Source organism: Stegastes partitus, unplaced genomic scaffold (assembly GCF_000690725.1).
Source record: "Stegastes partitus isolate 25-593 unplaced genomic scaffold, Stegastes_partitus-1.0.2 Scaffold18, whole genome shotgun sequence".
Classification (NCBI taxonomy): domain Eukaryota; kingdom Metazoa; phylum Chordata; class Actinopteri; family Pomacentridae; genus Stegastes; species Stegastes partitus.
The window spans coordinates 39856-62502 of NW_007577749.1; the positions used below are offsets into that span (position 1 = coordinate 39856).

The 22647-nt window shown below is 39.9% G+C and overlaps 1 protein-coding gene across 1 annotated transcript in view; it reads left to right on the forward strand.

The window, feature by feature from the left end:
• The window catches only part of LOC103364595 (dolichyl-diphosphooligosaccharide--protein glycosyltransferase subunit STT3B), a 31592-nt gene extending 9042 nt beyond the window's left edge, over positions 1-22550 (forward strand). The window contains exons 5-15 of the mRNA XM_008291753.1: positions 3627-3725; positions 4507-4653; positions 8319-8367; positions 9769-9923; positions 14248-14459; positions 15896-16083; positions 17570-17741; positions 18526-18699; positions 18827-18940; positions 19076-19285; positions 20099-22550. Coding sequence (XP_008289975.1) covers positions 3627-3725; positions 4507-4653; positions 8319-8367; positions 9769-9923; positions 14248-14459; positions 15896-16083; positions 17570-17741; positions 18526-18699; positions 18827-18940; positions 19076-19285; positions 20099-20179 — 1601 coding nt within the window. The 3' untranslated portion in view covers positions 20180-22550. The remainder of the gene's footprint in view (positions 1-3626; positions 3726-4506; positions 4654-8318; positions 8368-9768; positions 9924-14247; positions 14460-15895; positions 16084-17569; positions 17742-18525; positions 18700-18826; positions 18941-19075; positions 19286-20098) is intronic.
• Positions 22551-22647: the final 97 nt, after the last annotated feature.

The following is a 22647-nucleotide window of genomic DNA, read 5'->3' on the forward strand; positions in this document are numbered from 1 at the left end:
CAGGTCAGATAGTAAAAAGAGCAACAAAGTCTGCATTGGAAGTATAATATGGTAATTTAATATGCTACACAGGCCTTTCACTCAGAAGAACCAGGTTTGAATGCTGTGTAACCGATAACTTTTGAGGTTACAGCTTCATGTGTTTAGTTGACAATAAGAAAAAATCTAATTCCGCAGCTGTGAAAGTTTAGTGTTTTTCTTGAAATCTAAAGTTTGACAATTTGTAAGTAAAATGCACTTACTGGACTATTACAGAGGTTTTAGCTGTCGCACACGATGTTTATTACCAGACTGAGAGCTCGGTTGTCATGGAGATGGAGGTGTGCAGAGCAGCAGAACTCGGTGTCATGCAGATTTTGAAACTACAGTAGTGGTGAATCATTATATTTTATAATGTAAACCTCCCGACTGTAAAAACAGTGAGGGGAATTAGCCCCACCTCGACCGACCACAACAGTAAAATGCAACTTACACGGTCTGTAATAACCATCTGACAATATTACAGTCTCAGTAACTCCCAAATGGTCATATGTTGTACGTTAATTTTGCACTAGAATCACATTTAGCTTATATAACTGTTGCATTATATATAAGCAGCATTTCAAATGTTTCGACTACTGCACAGGGATTAGAATCTAATCTGCTTTTGTATTAATTATTCTAAATGTGCGATTCATGTTGGTCTGTAATTCCACTAGTATTTGACTGAGAAGGTCATTAGATACACCTCTGCAATCTAACATGATTTTCACAGCCCTGCACTAGATCCTGTCTTTGTGGATCTCTGTATAAATTGTTCACTTTTAATCAGCATCAGAATCTTTAAAACACCTCTCAGTATGATGCAGTACACTAGAAGCAGCTGCAGCCTACAAAATGATCATAGTGTTGAATCAAATTTATGCCATTGTCATGTCCTTCTAAAGGATTTATTTCTGTTTCAGGGCAAATTCTGTTTGATTACCTTAGATTCTATAGGCGCATCAAAATTTCAATTCTGTGCATTGGCGCTGGTGGGGCAAAGCGTGTCCTTGCATTAATTTACCATAGCAGCTTGTAAAACAGGCTGGGTCAGTAGCAATCTTTATTTCCATTTTCCTCACACTGGCATCTCTAATAACATTGCCATCATCACAAGAAACGGCATAGAGGGAGAAAGTGATTGAATCAGAAACTAAACAACCTTGGATCTGCTGCTTTTACATATAAATAAAACAGCCTGGTTTGTGTGGACCCTGATGAGTGTCATCTCTAGAGAACTGCAGTGAGGGGGGCGAAAAAAATACACAGATTGTGATTGGATGACTAAATATTTGAACCTTTTTCATTACCCCCCAGTTGGGTGAAGGCGACTACTTATTAAAAAATGTTGAAAGTATGTCTTGCTCCAACAGAACAGCAGGGTTTGTTTTTTCCCAGCAACACAAACATCTTTTCGGTGCAGTAGCAATAATAATCATGTCAACTTGTGAAGACAGCAGCGGCGAGAGCGGAGGTTTGATTTCTCACCCAAACACAAATTAGTGGGGACTTTTTCTCCCTACAGTTCCCTTCCGTGTGCTCTGGTGAGACTTCAGCTTTACAAATTTATTTTCAGGGACATGGAGCAATAATTCACTGAATGCTCAACTGTATTACACTGGGTGCTTAAAATAAGACACTGCAGTACTAAAAATGAAATGTTTGTAAATTTTGAAAAGAAAACTGTTTATTACCTTCAAGAGTTGCGATAAGGTGTCACTCTTGGTTTCTTTAAATGAATCAGTGCACATGTAGAGATTGTAAGTCACTGACTATATAAAAAGATGGACTCTGTGATGCCACCCTCAGAAGAGTGGTTGGAGGTTCAGTGTGATGACTGTTTGTGTCTCACTCTGCCTTACTGCCAGCTAATCCAAAAATGAGCAAAGCGGTAAAATGTGAGTGGAGCTGAGGTGGGCCATGCGAACCTCTCCAGGCCATGGTCTATCCTATGATGGCACCATCTGTCACTCAAAGTGTGTGCACACTTAATTATGCTTATCTTTAAGTTTTAATACAGTGTAAACAGGTGAGTTATGTAAAAATGTTCTCTCCATACAGTTGTTATGAGCGGGGAAATTTGCTGTAAAGCGTCTTTTGCAGAGACCAACTTTTGTACTGGGCTGTATACATTTAGTTTCTTCTGTAAAGTTGGACATTTTAACATGAGGTCCCCTGGGATTGTTTTTAAAGGCGGCCTCAAGTGGCTACAGTAAATACAGCATATAGACACATGTTGTCAGACAGACACAACTGATCCCACTGATGAAAGGCTCTCTGGTCTGACATATCTACAAAGTGTACATTTCACAGCTTTGGCTTTTCTAGTTTGTAATAAGCTTGTACAGCCTGTTCAGAAAAACCAACCCTTTTATTTTATTGGATGTGCAGCAGCAATATTCGACCAGCAGAACTTGTTTGGAGGCTTTTGTTATTGAAGCTTGGTTTCAGTGCGTCTGACCCCTGAGGGCTTGTTTGAAACGGTTTTCAGGTTTAGTCAGCGTGTTCACAGCAAGCCTGTTGTCTGGTTGTGCTGCTGACTCCCAAGTGTGTAAATTGTTTGAACTCTCAAGCTTAATCGCTCTTAGACTGTCAGTCATGATTTAGGCTCAGAAGACATTTTGTTCTTGTGTTCTGCATCAAGGACTTTCTAAGTTTGTGTTTGCAACAGTCCTAGAATCACTATCACTGCATCTGTGTATGTACTTTCTGTCATCCTCATTAAATTTTCATTGGAATCTATCAAATTGCTGACTTAATGTTTAATTTGTTTATATTGTAAAAAAACACATTTTCCAAATCCCTGGAAATTTAGCCGAGTAGCTACCACAGAAAATGACATTATCACAAAACAAAAACTCATCCCACAGTCTGGATGGTAGCCTGAATTTTATATATTATGTATATTGTTTTTTACATTTGATGCAGTGCTTACATGAGCTTTAGCACCTGTTTGTGTTTCACATCTGCAGAGTGACATTTTTTCAGAGGAGGGTCATTCAGTTGTCACTAAATTCCATAATTAGCCAAGAGTTCACGTCTCTCTAAATGTCTGCTGCCTCAAGCCCATTCATTCTTACTGAAAACATAAAAAATATTACAGATATACAGTTTAATTAGGCTTTTTTTTTTCTTTTTTTTTTAAAATAAAATGTAGTTTTCAGAAAATGTTACTCAGACACGAGGAAACTGTTTTTATGGGGGACTATTTTCAGCTGCGATGAATATATCTGGCAGCAGGATGGTGTATGTGGGATTGAGGCAAAATAAACTTCAGTGTGTGTCTTCATTACAATGAAGAAACATGCCAGCCAGCGCAGCAGTGAGGCTCACTGATGTTGCTCAGAGGAATAAGATATATCAGGCTCTGGATGCATGCACAACACTTGTTAGTAGGATACTCCTATTGTTCTATTTGAGAAATTTTTTGACAGGAAAAATACACCAGCCAGTGTGCTATAGGAGGTGGTAGATTTTGGCCTGGCAAAGTTAGGATTAGCCTCATGTAAAGATTAGAAATGATGTAGCCAGTTGAATGTACTGACATATAATTGTACTAGTAGTTTGTCTGTAACTGATCCTAACAGCTTGATTTCCTCCTGCAGCATACAGCACCTTCTACATCATCGGCCTGGTCCTGTCCATGCAGATCCCCTTTGTGGGCTTTCAGCCAATCAGGACCAGTGAACACATGGCCGCAGCAGGTCAGTAAGCAGTCACCTAGGGTAAGAGTGGAAAATAGCTTTCGAAGCCTGTGGTACTTGTTTACTGCAGGTCTCTGCAGTCCATTATGTCTTATGACTCTCAGTATATTTAAAACGGCACTCAGCTCTACTTGCGCACTCCAGAGGAATGCATCAATATAGCCTTTAAAAAATTCCAATCAACACCATATCACTGTCTTTGTGTTGGCCCTCAAGCCAGAATGTGTCAAGATGATGAGTTAATTTTGGAGCATTCACCTGAGACAGTTCTCGTAAAAAGTGTGTTTCCATAGAAGCTTGGCTGTGCCAATATACCACAGAGTTCCAACAAGACTACAGTGGAAATAAAGACAAATGCAACCTCACTTAGTACCTTCAGATATACCCTAAATTATTCAACAGGCATAATATTGAAACACCCGAGTGTAGATAAAGTGGATGTGATACCTCCAACTGTTGCTGAATGCGTTTTTTTTCCACAAAACAGAATTGTTTCACATTTAAATAACATTCAAGTTCTAAAAATACAATATTAATATTGCTCCAATATTTGATTTACTGTACGTTAGAAACACAACTCAAGACAAAAAAGCAGCCACTTTTAAACAAATGGAACAATAAACATCCAACTATCTGCACTTTAGAATTTTGACAGACAACAAATTCTTGGTTTGTTTCCTTATTGTGGCAATTTAAACAAGGATTGACTGTATTTATTGTTTGCACTGGTATGTATGTCAGATCCTAACATCAATCCACCACATGGTGCATGTGTCTGCAGGTGTGTTTGTACTGCTTCAGGTCTACGCCTTCTTGCAATACCTGAAGGACAGACTGACCAGGCAGGAGTTCCAGACTCTTTTCTTCTTGGGAGTGTCTCTGGCTGCTGGAGTGGTTTTTCTCTCCGTCATCTATCTGACATACACAGGTTGGTTGTCTACTGAAACTGAAATTTGTTCATATCAGTGGAGAGGTCAAGAACAAGAAAATGTGTTCTGCTGTCTGTTGCAGAAGAAGAAATCATGAGCCTTTGTCGAACATTAGCAACACGTTAGATAATGTAGTCAAGCTGAAGGCTCTGGTTATCTAGTGCCGTTACTAGGGATGAGTATTGGTAAGATTTTAACAGTATTAATACTTTTACTGATACTGCTTATTGATCTGGCACTTTAACAGTATTTTTTGATAATTTTTTAAGGAGAAAAATAAGAAATTAAGAACAGAATCAAGACTGCTTTATTTTCTCATACGAATTGTATGTAAACTAACATTCTTGAGCGGCGCTCTGCAACAGCATTATTTTTATTAATATATCGTGATAACCACAGAAAAAAACGCAATCTTCTCAAGAAGTCACTTAATAGACACTCATATTGTGATAACTGGAATATTGAAGGGAGTGATCAGAGCACTGTACACCGTGTGTCACTGGTTGTACTCACAAAATTTTAAAAAATAAATTGCTGATAATACTGTTTTCACTCTTTACTTTTAAGTAAAAAACAAGAAAAGAAATGCCAGAAATTTTCTTTGACTGTATTTATACTGTGTGATGATAATAGTTTTCATTAAGGAAACAGCTGAAGTACTTCTTCTACCAACACCAACCAATGTTCAGTTAGACAAAGTGAGAATTCAGTTTGTCTGCAGCCCCCGAATCTCTGAATCTGGCCTGCTGTGTTACTGAAACTCTGTGTGCAGGCTGCTAGCATACATAACATACCTGGGTTAGCGAGGAATGAACTACGAGCTCAGCAGTCAGACTGCATTTCTGCGCCTGTATGTGTATGCAACTTTTCCTAGATGTTTCAACACATTGCCTGTTTCCCCCATTGCATGTACGCAACTTGTTACACGAGCATTGTCTGCATTACCTCTAGTCAAGTGTTATCACACTTCTGAATGGTCGTTTTTTTTCCCCCCATTGTCGCTAAGAGCAGGGTCTGTGCTGCACGGTGCTGCAGGCGTGTTACAGAGAGCTGGTCCTGCCTGTCACATACACACTCTGACCCAGAGAACTATTTTTTGGCTTTGGAAAGCAAAGGTGCATTGTAGATGAGTGTCTAATGGTGGTGAAATAGATGTGCAAGATAACCATCTTTTTAATTCCTTAAGTACCAATACCAGAACCATTAACATCAAAGCTTATTAATCCTGCATTATTTATAAATTTACCCCTAGGGCTTGTTTAATACTGAGGTTCTATACCCATACCTTATCGTTACGTTACTGACGTTACAGAGAGAATACATAACAGACATTGTGATCCTGATGCATCAGCTTGTAGGCAGCGCTGTACAGTTTGTCTGCTGAACTGGTTTCTGAGTCTGAACATGTATGACTGAATTATTCCAGTTGTACGACATGCCACTGTGTAGTGTAGAGAAGTTTTACCGTGTTAAACAAAGTGAGCTGGCAGTTTAAGCTGCTGGTGGTCAAAGTGTTGGTGGAGATGAAGATAGGGACTAATTTGCATATTTGTAGTTCGGTCAATGCCAGGAGATGGACTCTAGGCATTCATTTTGGCATTCTTGCCTTTCTTTGACACTGCACTATAGGGACGGGAAATGTGAGGAGAGAGAGCAGTGAAATAACTGGCAGTGGAATTCCATCTGGCTGCGATTTAAACCAGCAACTCTGCTACTAACAACATTTTTAACCGACATGCTATGTGTGCTGACCATGTCGCCATCAGGTTGCCCAAAACTATGAAAATGATGTGACTCCATTTTGGTTTCTTTTCTGTTAGGATGACCCAGTCACTTGTCGAGTAGTTCTAATACAATGCTGGACATCTATACCAGTCCATTCCTGTGCATGCAGACTACGGGACTAGACACTCTGTTCCACATTTGTGCATCATCTAATGCATAGTCAAAATAAATCTTAGCGAATGGTGGATCAGAGTTAGACGGGGGGTTTTCATGATTGGTATTAGGAGGTAATGTCCTGCTACACAGTACATCGCTATTATGAAAAATTGGCACTGTGAAGAGAATAACACTGGAAAGACTGAGCAAAGGTTGTTGTGATAGCAATTTTTATGATGGAGCCTTTTCTCTGTCAGAGATAATAGGTCTGCTTTCTACGGATGAGCAGTAATCAGTAATAGAATGAAAGTGAATAGGCAGGTCAGTCAGCTAAAATGTACTGTGGCACACAGGTGAGCTTTTCATAATGATTTTGTTTTGACATCACAAGTAAGAAACATTATCTTACTAATTCGTTAAGCTGTCACTTTTCTTAGTGGTAGAAAGTACTTTTGAAGTGCATTGTGCTGCAAGGGGATGTTATTTAACTGACACTCACTGATATGAATGGGAGGAACAAAATAGTAGAAACGCTGGTGAGTTCAACAGCATCACAAACTATAGTCTCAAAAAAAAATAGCTCCTTCAACAAGTCTGTGAAACAGTTCAGCGAAAACTTAATATTCTAACCCTCATGGAAGGAAGCTTTATTTATTGTTGCATGTAAATGCATTAGTTTTAGCCAGGTGCACCTAATAATGTTAGAGTATTGTTACATTTTTCTGCTGAACCAATTCATTACTTTTGAGATAAAAAGTACATTTATGATAACTATGTACTTTTATTGTTGTATTATTTTACATGCAGCCTTTTGACAACGCTAGAGGATTGTTATATTCTTGTATTGGTGCTTTAACTCAAGCAAAGAATCTGAATATTTCTTTCACTTTGGATGTTTCAATTTTTTTCTTGCTGTGAACCTATTCCATGAAAAGACCAAATCAACAATGTGTCTGTCTGCAAATGCTTAAAGGAGAAGTTTGAATCTCTGACCGGACAGCTAGTGGTTGAGTTGCATTGTGGTTGGTATCAGTAATGTGACTTTGACAAGGAAGAAGACAGTAGCGCTCAACGATATGCAAAAAAAAAAAAAAAACTGTGTTGTTTTTTTTTTTGACAGATATTAGTCCTGATTTAAGTGACTCACTGATTTTACATTGAAAGAATTATAAAAGAACAAGCATGTTTCCTTATGTATGGATAATCCTTTGTGGGCTGTGGCATTTCTGTAGCACTACAATGCTTCTTTTGTGATGGTACGTTAAGAAAAAATTGACCTTTTTTTAAAAAAATTAAAAAAAAATTGCAGTTCTTTTGATTAGATTAGATAAAGTCTTAATGTTGTTGGGTCTCCACATTCCAAGTGATGTTTAAATACTCTGATGAATGTGATCCGAGTGATTAGAACCCTAATCTAAGGCCATTGAGATGCTACATGTAAAGCAAAAGGTGGTTATGATTAGAATCAGCTGTACAATGGCGTCACTCATCTATTGTCTGTGTATGAACGGGCCACCTGCTGGCTCTCTAACAGCTGTGATTAGTTTCTGTGTTCTCATTTATCACTGCGCTGCGCATATCAGAGAATAATTATATGATCGATACATGCACGAGGATTGTTGCAAACCAATTACTTGTTCCACCGAGGCATGGCAGAATACACAGATCACCGACAGTCCTCGTGGTGTGTGTGTGTGTACGGAGGTGAATTTATGTGTCTGTTTCACCGCACTTGTGAGTACATTGTAAGCCCATATGGTTTATGTGTGTGTTTCACCTTCAGGGTACATTGCTCCATGGAGTGGGCGCTTCTACTCCCTCTGGGATACTGGGTAAGTCATCGGAATTCATGTGTTGTTCTTTTGCTCTGGATTTAAACCACAGTATTGATAAATAATTAGGTTGTAATCTGTACATACCACAATTACCTGTAAAACTGATGGCGATGAAAAGTGGAGGGGTGGGAGGTGCAATAACTTTCATCAAAGATTTATTTCACCCCGTCCACTCGTTGATTTACTATGAAGTTTTAATTTATTCAGCTTTACTCCATTTCAGCCCATGTGTTAAATAATAGATCAAATGGATAATGATTGTTTCTCACACAGAGGGGCCAAAGTTGTTACCTGTTTCTACTTTTCATTTCATTTTTCTAAGCAGACTTCTCACATTTTAGTCAGATCTGTCAAACAAATCAAATGCATAGAAAGTACCATAAGTTTGCTTTCACCTCTTTCTGAGGCCAAAAGCTTTTTTTTTGTTGTTGTTGTTTTTTGTTTTTTCCACGCTTGCCACTCTGCGGCATCATAAAATCCCAAACAGAAAATGTTCCACTTCTTCTCTCCCAGATCTGGGCTTACAGAGGACTGCCAGTGTGCAGCATCAGCCTTAAAACTGTTAAACTCTCACTGTGCGTATGTGCACATATGTCTGTGTTTGTGCACACACTTGAGTATTTTTCTTTTTTGACGGAAGTTATGTTTTGCTGCAGTGCAGTAAAAATAACGGGGTCATCCTCGGACCCAAGGTAACTGACATCAGGCAAACTTTATTTTCTCAGATTTACTATCAACACAATCAGTTAACTTTAGAATTAGTCAAATGAATATGTGAGCGAAGTAAGCCTTGGTCGACACTAATGTAGATATTTTCCCTTTCAGTTAGAAAGAAGCCACACAAACATTGTTTTTTGGAAATCTCTGTTCACCCAAAAACACAAAAAAAGACTAAACACTATGTTAACCATGCTAGGCAAGTCTACATCGACTGTAAATACTAGAAAAAAACAATCTGTTGTTTCATCGTTTCTGTAGACTTTAAACTGCTAATCCAGACGTAGAGACTATTGCATGCTGGTGAGGTGGTGCCGCAATGCCAAGACTTTAATACTAGTGTTAACCTCATTTTAAAAGATAGTATATATGTCCAACATTAACGTTGTTTGTTTATGCATCATGCTCCAAAAACAAAGCAACAACGGGCACACATACGTTAGAAGGTGTTGGGAAAAACTGAAGTGACCTAAAACGTGCGTGAATGAGAGACCTAAACATAAAGGAAAATGTTTGTATTGGAAATATTATTAGCGTAGACAAGCTCTAAATGCATTGTTTTGATTGTTTGACACCAGTCATATATTGACAATTTAATAAGATCGTCTTTTTCTCCTCCTTAGCTTAACCATCACCTTTGTGGGTTGTCTAATGCTTCTCTCTCCTTCATGTTGTCCACAGCTACGCTAAGATCCACATTCCCATCATAGCATCAGTGTCTGAGCACCAGCCCACCACATGGGTGTCCTTCTTCTTTGACCTTCACATCCTCGTCTGTACTTTCCCAGCAGGCCTTTGGTTCTGCATTAAGAACATCAATGATGAACGTGTCTTTGGTAAGCATGGAATACTTTTCTTTTCCAAGAAATCAGAACCCTGTTGGTGGGCACGAAATTTAAAGAATAATAATTATGGAAGAATTAGTTTGTGTGCTCAGGGAAGCAAGAAATTCCCAATGGAAGCTTTCATTCTCAAGCAGGTCTATTGCTTTATCAGACTGTAGAAAGCACTACAAACACATGCTAACACGGTGACACAACTGCTAACAAGAAGGGTTTCAATGTTTCAAAATGTTTTGTGATTTGTGGGAAGCTTGCGACAGTGTGCTCTGTCAGAAATGTACATTATCATTACTAGAGGAGCAAGTTCAGGGCTTCTTTTATTTAAATATGCTCATTTAGTGTCCATCACATTAAAATAATAGGTGGTGCTGATTTTGTTATAACAATGATTTTTTTTTTGCCTACAGTTAATGTTAAGTGCGTAATCGCTTTTATGGCTTCTGCTGCTGCAGCAAAGTCCCCCAGGGAAGTAACTACTGTTTTTTCAGTAGAGATTCAGATTTAGTTGAATGCTGTCAGGCATCATAACCAGTACCTGACTAAATAAATAAATAAATAAATAAATAGGGCTTTCACTCTTACAATAATAATACCTTTTATATAGTTATCACAAAGGTGGAAGTTGGGTTCCAAATAAATGAATATCACATTATTGTCTCTGACAATCACAAGCTGGAAAATTATAATTATTTTACGATTAAGAGCTCAGTAGAACATGATTATAGATGTTGTTTTGGCATGGAAGATCTCTGTTGATAATCTACTGTACATTATACAGGTAAGCATCAAAGTATGCTGAAAATACAGCAAACATTTTAACTCTGCCAGCCTTTAGAGGGCTTTGTTTCTTCTAAAAGCAGGGGATATGGCCAACAACTGAGGGCACTGCTAAAACTATAGCTAATTTCTAATTTCATGCCTTGTGGCGTACATGCAAAGAGAGAGAGAGAGAAATGGAAAATATCTCCTGTCAGACTGCTTGTTTGATTTTTGGCAGTACATCATTTAGCTGATTACTTGTAAATTATTTTCAAATGATCACAGTAATCTAAAAAGCTTGACTCCAATTTGGTCATGACAACACTGGATAGACTGGTTGTGAATTGAATATTTTCTGACACTGAATGAATCTGTCTCTCTGTATTCTATGAGAATTAGAGATGCTCACAAACGCTATTTAATTATAATGTAAGAAGCATAATCATCATTTCTATAGCACCTTTAAGTGCTTTCCATAGACTAAATAAAAAAGAATCACTTCTGTAAAAAGAAAGTTGTCTTCATGTTGATGTGTTTATGACAGTTATTTATTTTGCTGTAATATAAGTAACACATGAGTGTGTGACAGAGCCTGGTGTTGGCTCTTAAATTGAAACAATTTTGTTCCCTGCAACACTTTCCAGCTCTGAGAATATCCCTTACAGAATACCATTATTTCATATCTACTGGGAAATGATTTCTTTTTTCTGTCAGCAAGCATGTGATTATTGTGATCTTAAACTTGAGCTACTGGTGGGAGTTCAGCTTTCAGGCTCCTTCTGGTTCTTTTTCTCTGTGATTGTTTGTCTTGTTACAGTCCTCAGGCGTCTCATTCAGGGTGTCCCTCCTCGTGACACAATGTACCACACACTGTTAAGTAAAACTGCAAAGTGATAAAAGTAACTGCAGGGAGAAAAAAAATCATTAGTGTAAAATTGGTGGCTCATTTTCACAGCCAGGACTCGACATATCCACTCTGAGTCCTGGAGCACTCTGGCACCGTGCACTCTCACACTGTCTGAATGATGGGCTGGGTTTAATGGATGGGTTTAACATACACATTTTAACGTATTTAAAAAATATCAAAATTTGCCACATGATTTAGTACAATGTTACTTTTGAAAGGTTTTCCACACACTACTTTAATATTTTTGTAGCTAAGTAGTGTATTGCAATTTAGCTTTTTCAAACTGTGCAAGCTCTATGTATATACATCTGAATCTCATTTCTCTTAAGTCAACTTTAATACAGTTTTTAAGTATTATTCAAAACTTATTCTTAGCAAACTTCCTTTTGGAATTGCAACTTTACATTTTGAGAGAGGACAACAGTTTTTTATTCCACTCAGTTCTCTGAATATAAGTATATATTTCGGTTTATACCTACATATACTTCTGTGTGTGTACAAGGCTCAGTGTGTAGTGTAATAATGACAGCAGTGCTGGTGCAGCTATCTGAGCAATGTCTCACATATGCGGGCCATATTAGCCTGTAATGTATTCATAGGCAGCCTCTATCAAAGTTTTATTTATTCGTAGCGTGGCCATTAGTCTGTGAAGCACTTGTGTGTTGCTTGTCTCTGTCTGGTTATTCGGTTACCCCTTTCCATTTTTTGCTTTATACACTGCTCAGAAAAATAAAAGAAACACTAAAATAACACATCCTAGATCTCAATGAATGAAATATTCCAGTTAAAAAACTTTATTCATTACATAGTGGAATGCATTGAGAACAAAATAACATAAAAATGATCAATGTAAATCTAAATTATTGTCCCATGGAAGTCTGGATTTGGAATTATACTCAAAATAAAAGTGGAAAATCACATTCCAGGCTCATCCAACTTCAGTGGAAATTCCTCAAGACAAGTCAAAATGAGGTTCAGTAGTGTGTGTGTGGCCTCCCCGTGCCTGTTTGACCTCCCTACAACGTCTGGGCATGCTCTGGACACTGTGCTGAGAGACACAGCAAACCTTCTTGCCACAGCTCACATTGATGTCCCATCCTGGATGAGCTGCACTATCTGAGCAACTTCTTGTAGACACCGCCTCATGCTACCTCTAGGGGTGAGAGCACTGACAAAATGCAAAAGTGACCAAAAGATCAGCAGAAAGGATGAGAACAGAGACATGGTCTGTGGTCACCACCTACAGAACCACTCCTATAATTATGGGAGTTGTCTTGCTAATTGCTTCTCATTTCCACCTGTTGTCTGCTCCATTTGCACAACAGCAGGTGAAACTGATTCACAATAAGTGTTGCTTCCTACCTGGACAGGTTGATTTCACAGTGTGATTGACTTGGAGTTATGTTGTGTTGCTGAGATGTTCTCTTTATTTTTTTGAGCGCTGTATTTCGTCTCCCTTGTTTCTTTTACAGTTTTTCCCACTGCCTCATTATCTTTGTGTGTTATATAGTCTGTTTGGTTCATTGCTCACTTCTGCCACTTTAGCTGCCATCCATATGCTTCTCTCTGTGTTTCTAAAGAAACGGTCTGTGTGCAGCTTAGATGCTTACATAAAATGGTCTGATTTAGGGCTGCACAATGTTTTGAGTATTTTTCCTAATAAAGATTTGGTTTCCCAATCACCAACTGCACTGTTGATATTTCAAATACTCTGCACATAGAAAACAGCCCATGTAGATTAAATCGGTCAGTTTCAGCTTGGATAAGTTGCACTGTTTCACCCTTTTCGAAGTAACCTTGGATCACACACCTGTCTGAGTTATGTACTGTAGTAACTGTTGGGGGACTAGAGGCTTCCCTGTGCACAGTGTGTCTAGATACTGTAGCCTGCATTTGAGGCGTAGAGAGAACATCAGTAAATTGTAGTGTAGTAAGTAATGCCCTACTCTGGATTTGGAGCCCTGCTGTTGTTGAGCACACTTAAAATTACACAAGGATGATAGTGATGATTCATGTTTTGTTTGTAGTTCATACAGTAAAGCTAATAGTTGATTAAAATGAAATATTTTTGCTGACATGGAGGCTGATCAGTGTTTTTTCAGCTTGTGAAGGGGTGCATGACAGAAGATGTTTCAGAACTGCCTGCCCTCTCTTGGCTGGTCCAGTCCTCTTCCTGTCTGCTTCTCTTTTGTGCACTACTTTCTTGTTTATTTGTGTTAGCCGTTCCTCTCTCTCTTGATGGCTCTCTTCTTGCTTTCTACCTGTTGCCTGCTCATCACTTCACACAGTCTCTTTGATCTCATTTTGGCTGAAAAACACTCCATGAATAGAACCACACTTGTGCATTTGGTTTGTGTGTATGTGCTGTTCTTGTTTTTCTGCTGTTACATTTTTTTTCCCTTTTGATCCTGCTTCCTCCTGCCAGTGAAATATACTCTGTAATTAATACGGTGAAAAGAAGTGCATGATTCTCAGGTCACTGTCAAACAACAGACACATTACCCCTGTAATATGACTCGACAGCAATACATTTAAGTAAATTGGCTTAATCAAATTATATGTAAAATTGAAATGAAACTCTTTAGGCTTAGACTGTAACCTCATCGCCTCTCAACTCCTCGTCTCTCTCTCTCTCTGCTTTCCTGTCACCAGTGGCCTTGTACGCTATCAGCGCTGTGTATTTTGCTGGCGTGATGGTGCGGCTGATGCTGACCCTGACTCCAGTGGTGTGCATGCTGTCGGCGGTGGCCTTCTCCAGTGTCTTTGAACACTACCTGGGTGATGACATGAAGAGACAGAGCCCGCCTGCAGAAGACAGCAGCGACGAGGATGACAGGAAAAACGCAGGCAACCTCTACGACAAGGTCAGGAGTCATCAGAGTGTGTGTGTTGCCACTTTCAGTGATGATCAGTTGTGCTGTTGTTATATATGGTTATTGTTTTTGCAGATTAATGTTCATGTTACAGAAGATTATATGATACTAGGAAACTGATCCAGTGCAACAAAAGCAATAATGAATGTCTCTTAAAATGCTCAAAACATGGCTGTATAATGTTGATGCAGTGATGTGTCTTTCAGCTCATTGTTTATGGTTTAACATTGGAAAAATTGCTGATTTTCGCTGTCTTTATCAGCCTTATCCACGCCCTGCCTGCTGCAGCAGTCGGCTTATTCAAGTGAAAAAGCTCTAAAAATCCACTGTGTCCAATACCAAGTACCAGGCAAACAGTTAGTGGCTTGAGGTGAACTTAGAGGAGTACTTATGAGCTAAAGAATCAGACATTTTTCACAGGAATTACTTTGGAGCTAAAAAGAAAGTAAATATGGGACAGAAAATGTGGCTTTCTGCTAAAGTTGTTTCCTACATGCTGGATGTTAAATAAGTAGTGTGACTCACCGGATGTAGGCTGTGGGTACAAGTCTGTCCTTGGCATCTCATTTCAGGTGGCTTTGGCCTTCCCTTCTGTTCTCTGCATGTTTTTGGTTTATTATCCATTTTAATGATGGTGCTCATCTCTATGCATATAAATGTTCCACCAAAACATTTCCACTCGTCACCATTTTAAGGGAACACCGGAGCTCCATCCAAACCAATTGGGATTAATTTATAGAAATACAAACAAGCCACAGCTTTTTTCCCCCTATAGTAGAATGATAATGAGGTGCAGCCAGAACATTGTATGCCTCAGAATGTGCTGGCTACATGAGACTAGCAAATAAGCAAATGCTCAGTACATTTACAAGCCACAACAACTTGTTCTACAGCCCGTCAGTGGCCAAAAAAAAAGAGTAGTGCTGCTTTAAAGGCAAAGTCATGGTTTAGGGATCTGCTGACTAACGTAGACATATTTATGTTCATACTACAGCTATGGCACATGACAGTCTGCAGCATAAACCTACCATATTGCCCCACTCTTTACAGGATATGCCATAATTAATCCTGGCGTGTGCCGACTGTTATGCAAAGAAAAAGCCTGGTTGTATCTGTTACTCTCCTGCTTTTGCTCCTTTTCCTTTCAGTGCAAACAAATGGTACTGATGTCCAATGTTTTTGTCATCCTTTTGCTGCTTTTCCTCCAAATCGATGCCGTGGGACTAATGCATTATAGTCCTATCCCAAGCTGCTGAAGAGCGGAGTTGAATGTGACACTATAAAACAGCTCCAACAGTTAATTGTTCTCACCGAGAGAATTCTCAGACAGACAATTAACAGTCCTGCAGTACATTAACAGCTCATTTTTACAGCGTGCATGTCCTTTTGAAGTTTGAATAACCTTTACAAGCGCCTCTCCCCTGCAGGCTGGGAAGGTGCGTAAACATGTATCAGAGCAGGAGAAGGCAGAGGAGGGCCTGGGCCCCAACATCAAGTCCATAGTCACCATGCTGATGCTGATGCTGCTCATGATGTTTGCTGTCCACTGTACCTGGGTCACCAGTAACGCCTACTCCAGCCCCAGTGTAGTCTTGGCCTCCTACAACCATGATGGGTGAGAACTCCTGTATATTATATACAATGATATTCTTGTTAACAAAGAAGCATTGACAGGCACACTAATGGGATTCTTGCTGGGTTTTTACCTCTGTAAAGGGTTTGTTTACCAAAATACCAAATTTGTATGTCGCCAGGCAGATATAGTCATGACTCGATAATCCGACCCTTAACAATCCGAAAACCTTGCTATCCGGCAGGTTTTTAGGAAAAATGAACAGAACCCATAGCCTTGGATTCTGACTCCGACATGACATTTTATGTCACGGCGTATTATCTGACTTAACAATCCGACAGATTAGTTGCGTTCAGACTGCAGGACTTAATGTTAAATTCAGATTTTTTTTTGTGAAATTCATTTTTTTTTTGCGAGTCAGTTCACATTTCCTATTAAATGCGACTTGTATGTGATCTCCTGTGTGAACTTCATACGACCCAAAAGTGTCCCGCATGCGCAGAAGAGGACACGATGATGTCACATGCAGTGAGCGTGCTCAGTGTTCATGGAAGTAAACATGGATGGTGGTGCCATCGCTTCCGCCGCCGATGGTGGATAATATTCGGATATTTCTCATTAATTGGGCCTGTATATCCAGAGACCAGAAAGTGCTATTTGGACCAGCCCTACTAGTTATAATAACAACTATGAACAGTAATTAACAACAAATTACCCTTCAAGCATCAAGCCCTCCTTGTATCTCGACCTCCGTCTAGACAATCTGACAGCCTTGCTGTCCGACATAAAAGAAGGTTTTACATTTAGTGTCGGATTATCGAGTCACGACTGTAGTTTTGCTTTTCTATGGCCACATTTTGAGTTCTGGCCGAGACATTTCTGCCTCCACTCTAATACAATGAAGTTTGGTTTGCAGTACTCAATTTCAGCAATGAAAAATGACATTTAAAACGGTAGCCTCTCTTTCTTTAATGGTGTTCCCAGCAATACACAGACTGTGTTGTCATCACTTTTCAGAAGAATTACTTTTTACTGAAGACAGAGTTTTTTTTCCCAAGACTTTGAGCTTGGGTGGATTAAAAGACATTGGCCCACTGGACACAGAGATGTGCTACCTGCCACATGTGTTTTTTTTTTCCTTCTTTAGTTCTGTTAGTTGAAGTTTCTTTATTACATTTTGTTCATTCTGCAAATGAAAAGAGGCAGTTTAAATCCTTTCAAAGCTCCCTGCCACTAGCAGATCCACACTGACTCTCCTTTCACTGATATCACTAAACACTCCAGCATGATATGCTCAGTGTAAGAGACCTCCAACAAATGGAAGCTGTCATGCAGGTTCTGTTTTCTGACGCAAAGCTGTTCTGCTGTCAGACTTATTTAAACATTGCACACAGGTTTTACTGGGGGGGTTGAACTATTTAGTAAAATCACATGGCCAGGCCAGGAGTTATTAGCATTTCTCACTCATCCTCCCTCCTCCTCCTACCGCTGTGTCGTCACCCCACATTTCCACGACTGTCCCTGACAGCTCTCGTAACATCCTGGATGACTTCAGAGAGGCCTACTACTGGCTGAGGCAGAACACAGACGAGCATGCCAGAGTGATGTCGTGGTGGGACTATGGCTACCAGATAGCAGGCATGGCCAACAGGACCACGCTGGTGGACAACAACACGTGGAACAACAGTCATATAGCACTGGTATGAACCGCTCTGCTTTCAGCACTTGATGCATTTCTGTCATTTCGTTTCATGCTAACAGATTCTCTAAATGCAAACTTCAACATTTTATAGTTTTCTAGCCCTGGAGAGTTCAACATTGTTTTAAAATTTAATACATGAAAATGTGCTGTTATTCTTGTTTCTTTCTTTTCATGTATTTCTTCTTACTTTTCTTTGCTTCCTTACTCTCTGGTTGATGGTGTCACAGCTTGTAGTGGAGTTTTGTCAGCCTTTATGTGGGTCCCCAAGTATTGATCAGTTTTCTTGGTGTATGACACCACCAAGTGGACATAGCATTGTACACAGTGCTGTACACAGATGAAAGTGAGAAAAAGCTTGGTTAGCCTAAAACTAGAGGCACCCCACAGATGTAGAACTGCTCTTCCATAAAGACAGATTGAAAAGAATGGTCCAAATCCGAAGCAAAGCAAAGATTCAGATATCTACCCTAATATGAGAGCTTCTCCGAACACACCGCCCCTCCACTTATCTCAGCTTGACAGTGTGTCTTTGTTTGAACCTCCCTGCCTAAATGCAGACGTTTCTGACCTCCACGGCTCTTCTTTTGAAACTGTTTGTGATCACTTGTCCTTCAAAAGAGTAAAAAGTAAGAAAAACAAAGTCAAACATGGATGAAGAACATAAACACTTTGCTGGTCCACTTTTATCTCGTCCTATATCCATCTGCCACCCACCTCTCTTTGTATTAGCTTACTTTCTACTTCCAGTATTTTCAAACTGCCTTGTGTTTGTGGTCCTGCAGGTGGGCAAAGCCATGTCATCCAATGAGACTGCAGCCTACGAAATCATGAGGTCACTGGATGTTGACTATGTCCTTATCATCTTTGGAGGCGTGATTGGCTACTCAGGCGATGACATCAACAAGTTCCTGTGGATGGTGCGCATCGCAGAGGGGGAGCACCCCAGGGACATCAGGGTGAGACACACACACACACACACACACACACACACACACACAGTGTCTCAGCCTCTGTTGACTAACTTGTATGAAGAGTAATAAAAAGTGGTTCTTTCTCCTCCTTCTGTGTCGCCTGTCAACACAGGAAAGCGATTACTTCACCCCCCAGGGAGAGTTCAGAGTGGATAAAGCCGGCTCCCCCACCCTGCTCAACTGCCTTATGTACAAGATGTCTTACTACCGCTTTGGAGAGATGCAGGTATGTCATCGTGAATAACTGTTTTTTCAGATTTTCACTTTTTACTTTGGTAATTGACAGGATCTTTCGTTTTAACTTGAACTGTCTAAGTAGTTTCAAAAAGAAATAACTTGACCTGTTTTTGACTCTGTTAAGTTGGACTTCCGGACGCCACCAGGCTTTGACCGGACCCGCAACGCCGAGATCGGCAACAAGGACATCAAGCTGAAGCACCTGGAGGAAGCCTTCACTTCAGAGCACTGGTTGGTCAGGATTTACAAGGTCAAAAAGCTGGAGAACAGGGACCGTGTGGAGCACAAGCTGCGAGGCACCGACACCACCAAGCAGAAGTACACCTCCAAAAAGGTAAGCTGGCCTCCACCACGACTCTGCAAGTCCAAGAAGCGTATACGGCATGATGAGAGCGGTTCAAAGCTTCTTTAGATCCAACTATGAAGCCTAAAACCAGTCTTATGATATTAGTCAACAGTTAGTGTGTAAAACATTAAGTAAAACATGTTTTACTGTTTTTATTTTTTTACCAACATGTAACTTTGTCCATCTTTATCTAAGTGTTTGTTTGTTTTTTTATCATATCATTGTTCTGTTTTATTTATTTTTATTTTTAAATGATTGATTTGATTCACCTCATTGCTGTCTTGAAACGTCTTATTTCTAGTTCTACCAGTCAAAAGTTTAGACATTTTTCTGAATTTCTACTCGTTTCTACATTGTCGAACCAAACTGAAAACATTCAAACAATGAAATAACACAGATGAAACTGGCTGTACCAGCCAACAGAGCCTCATTTATAATGGCCAAAAGTGCTTCTGTGTGGCTCCAACCTGTTGTTTTATTCCAGTCATGGTGTTTGTGCTGTAAAAGGTGCAGCTTCTTATCGAATGTAAAACAAAGAAGCTGAATTCTGGGATGAGGTCACCGTCCATTTTAGGCATTTTCATCATGGATATTTCAAACTAACTTTACATAATGTGTGCTACAACTATTATATACATAACTTTCAGGAAATTTTCAGAAAATCACACAGCTTGAGCTTTAATTCTGTCCACAATTTGTTTCTCACAGCATTTATTTAGACACTGTTTAGACTTTATGGACAGCTAATCTTCCACATACAGCCTTGATCTCCTGTTTAAAGTGTAATGTTTCTCTCTGTAGACAGCCAAGAGGAAGCGGGGATATGTCAAGAACAAGCTTTCCCTCAAGAAGGGCAAGAAACTGACCAAGAAATCTTTATAGGAAGTCCACCACCAACAGAGGCAGACTGTGGACGGGAGGGAGGAAGAAAATCTTACACACAGAACTCTCAACAATAACACGCAGCAGCAACAGTAAAATTTAAAAACATCCACCAATCAAGACGATTAAGGAACACCGGAGCTTCTCCAGACCCCTGTCATCCCGAGCGTCCTCACCTGGAGGCCCAGGCTGGAAATGTCATCATCACCCAGGAAACCACAGAAAGCGCTGAACCCCAGCTGACCTTTGACCTGATAAGTGGGGCCGAGGAGAAGAGACGGAGAACTGGAGATGTCTGCAAGTCCGAGATCCTCCCCACGCTGGTTTTAACCTGAGGAACTGTGACCTTTGACTCGCTTTTCTTTTGTACTTGAACGTGATGGGAGACGGAGAGCAAGAGAGATTAGCTGTCCTTCATCCAGGGACTCTGTTTGGGGCGGCTCTATGCATTGCATCAATCACACAGATATAGAAAATCAATCACTTCACTGTGTCTCAAATTCACCAGTAAAACCCTAAACTGGCTCCAACTGGGCATCTTCTTGGTGAGCATTCATCTGAACTCGTACTGCTGCGCTGACAGGACACATTCTTTGAGGAAAATTCTGGTTTGATGAAACCTGGCTCTTATTTTCATAGCTTACATCAGCTGTAACACTATGCTGACAGTGACATGATTAAAAAGAAGTCCAGCAGAAACATCCCATCAGACAGGTTGTAAACAAACCTCCAGGTTGGATCAAAGACAACTAAATGAACAATTACAGCCCACGTTGTTATTAACTTCCATTGTAGTTTATGGGGGAGTTTCCTCCGTCAACTTTAATTATCATACTCGACTTAATTGCGCCATTCTTCTCCACAATTAGTTATTTTTCCATAAACGTATTCTCTTTCAGTTTTAGCAACCATGTAAAGGATGTTGAAGGCTGAATGGTGTGGGACTACAAGAAGCAGATTTTTTTAAGAGTGCCAGAGACATCCTAACTTTCGTAAGGAGACTCCAAAAACACTAGAACCTACATTTCCCATAATGCAGCTGGATGGCTGATCGTAAAATCAGTGGCATTGCAGCTTTAAAGTCGTCTGTTTACAACCTTCTTGATCAGCTGACTTCTTGCTTCTTGGCTTTAATACAAATACGGCCACAACTATGAAAGTAAGCCAGGAATAAATCCGAATTATCCTTAAAGCTATGTGCACTATTATCTGTAGTGTCCGTACTTTACAGAGAGATGACCACGGTTGAGTTTAACATGAACATATCTCTATTGGGAAGCCATGCCAAGACATGAGGCCTACTTTTTATCACTTAAAAATGATTAATGAATGAATATGTGCTCACACAGTTGGACACAATCCATCTCAGTCTGTGAGTAAGTCTCACCAGTAACACTAGCAAACAGCGCTGCAAACTGCAGGTTTCCTGAACAACCAGGTCAGCCTGACGGTGAATTAGACTGAGCAGGATTGAGTGCCACTGTCATAAATCATTTGGGATTCACTACCACTTTAAAGTTAATGGAGACCATGTGCTTGCTTTTTGTTTTGTTAGCAGCTTATGCTAACAGGGGATGTGTGTCATGTCTGTCATTGTGACCATTAAAAAGCCATTTGAAGTGTAGCGCTCATTTGCAAACTAAAACAATGTGAAGGGAAAGCAGCAGCACAAACACCCAGCTGTTAGTCCACGCAGCCTGCTGTCAGAATGTGTCCCTGAGGCCTGATTCCCTTTCATCTCCTGTCACATGTCCCACTGCACTCTGTAGATACCAGACGGCTTCTCCCTCCACAGGTATAGAACCAGGATCAAACACTCTGCTCTCACTGCTCATTCCCTCGTGAATTTAGAAGAATGTCCTCTGAGCTGTCAGCAGCAGCAGCAGCAGGAGTTTGTGTGGTTTCAGAGGGTTACACCAACATTACATTCTAGTGGTTCATTTGAATTGGATGAATTCTCACTGGTTTCTAATTTGTTCCCTCTGTAAACCGAACCATCTATCATTTAATCCGCCTTATTCCATCTCTTTAAGATACTCACGTCCATCTTGCGTGGCCTGACTTGGATTCTGTTGTGAGGCTTATTCAGAAAACCAATGTCAGAGACTCCAGGTGGAAAGGACAGAAAAGGCCTTAAAATAAAAAATGAAAAAAATCATATCGTCTCCAGAGCTGCACAGTCAGCGGGTGTATTTATTACATGGACGACGGGGGCTGCGGTGATTAAAGCGAGTGCAGCATCCTATCACGTAATGCAAGGGTTTTATTTGGTTTTGATTTTTCCAAGTCAAAGGTTCTTCCATCAATTGTAATGATCTGGATGCAGGTGTGAGAATGAAACATGCCTTTTTGAATAAAGAGGTTGAAATAATGCTTGTGTTTCTATTTTTAGCAGTTTTTCAAAACAAATATGATCAAATTTAACAGTCAGGATGATCTGCTAATTTGCTCAAGATGCTAAGGTACGT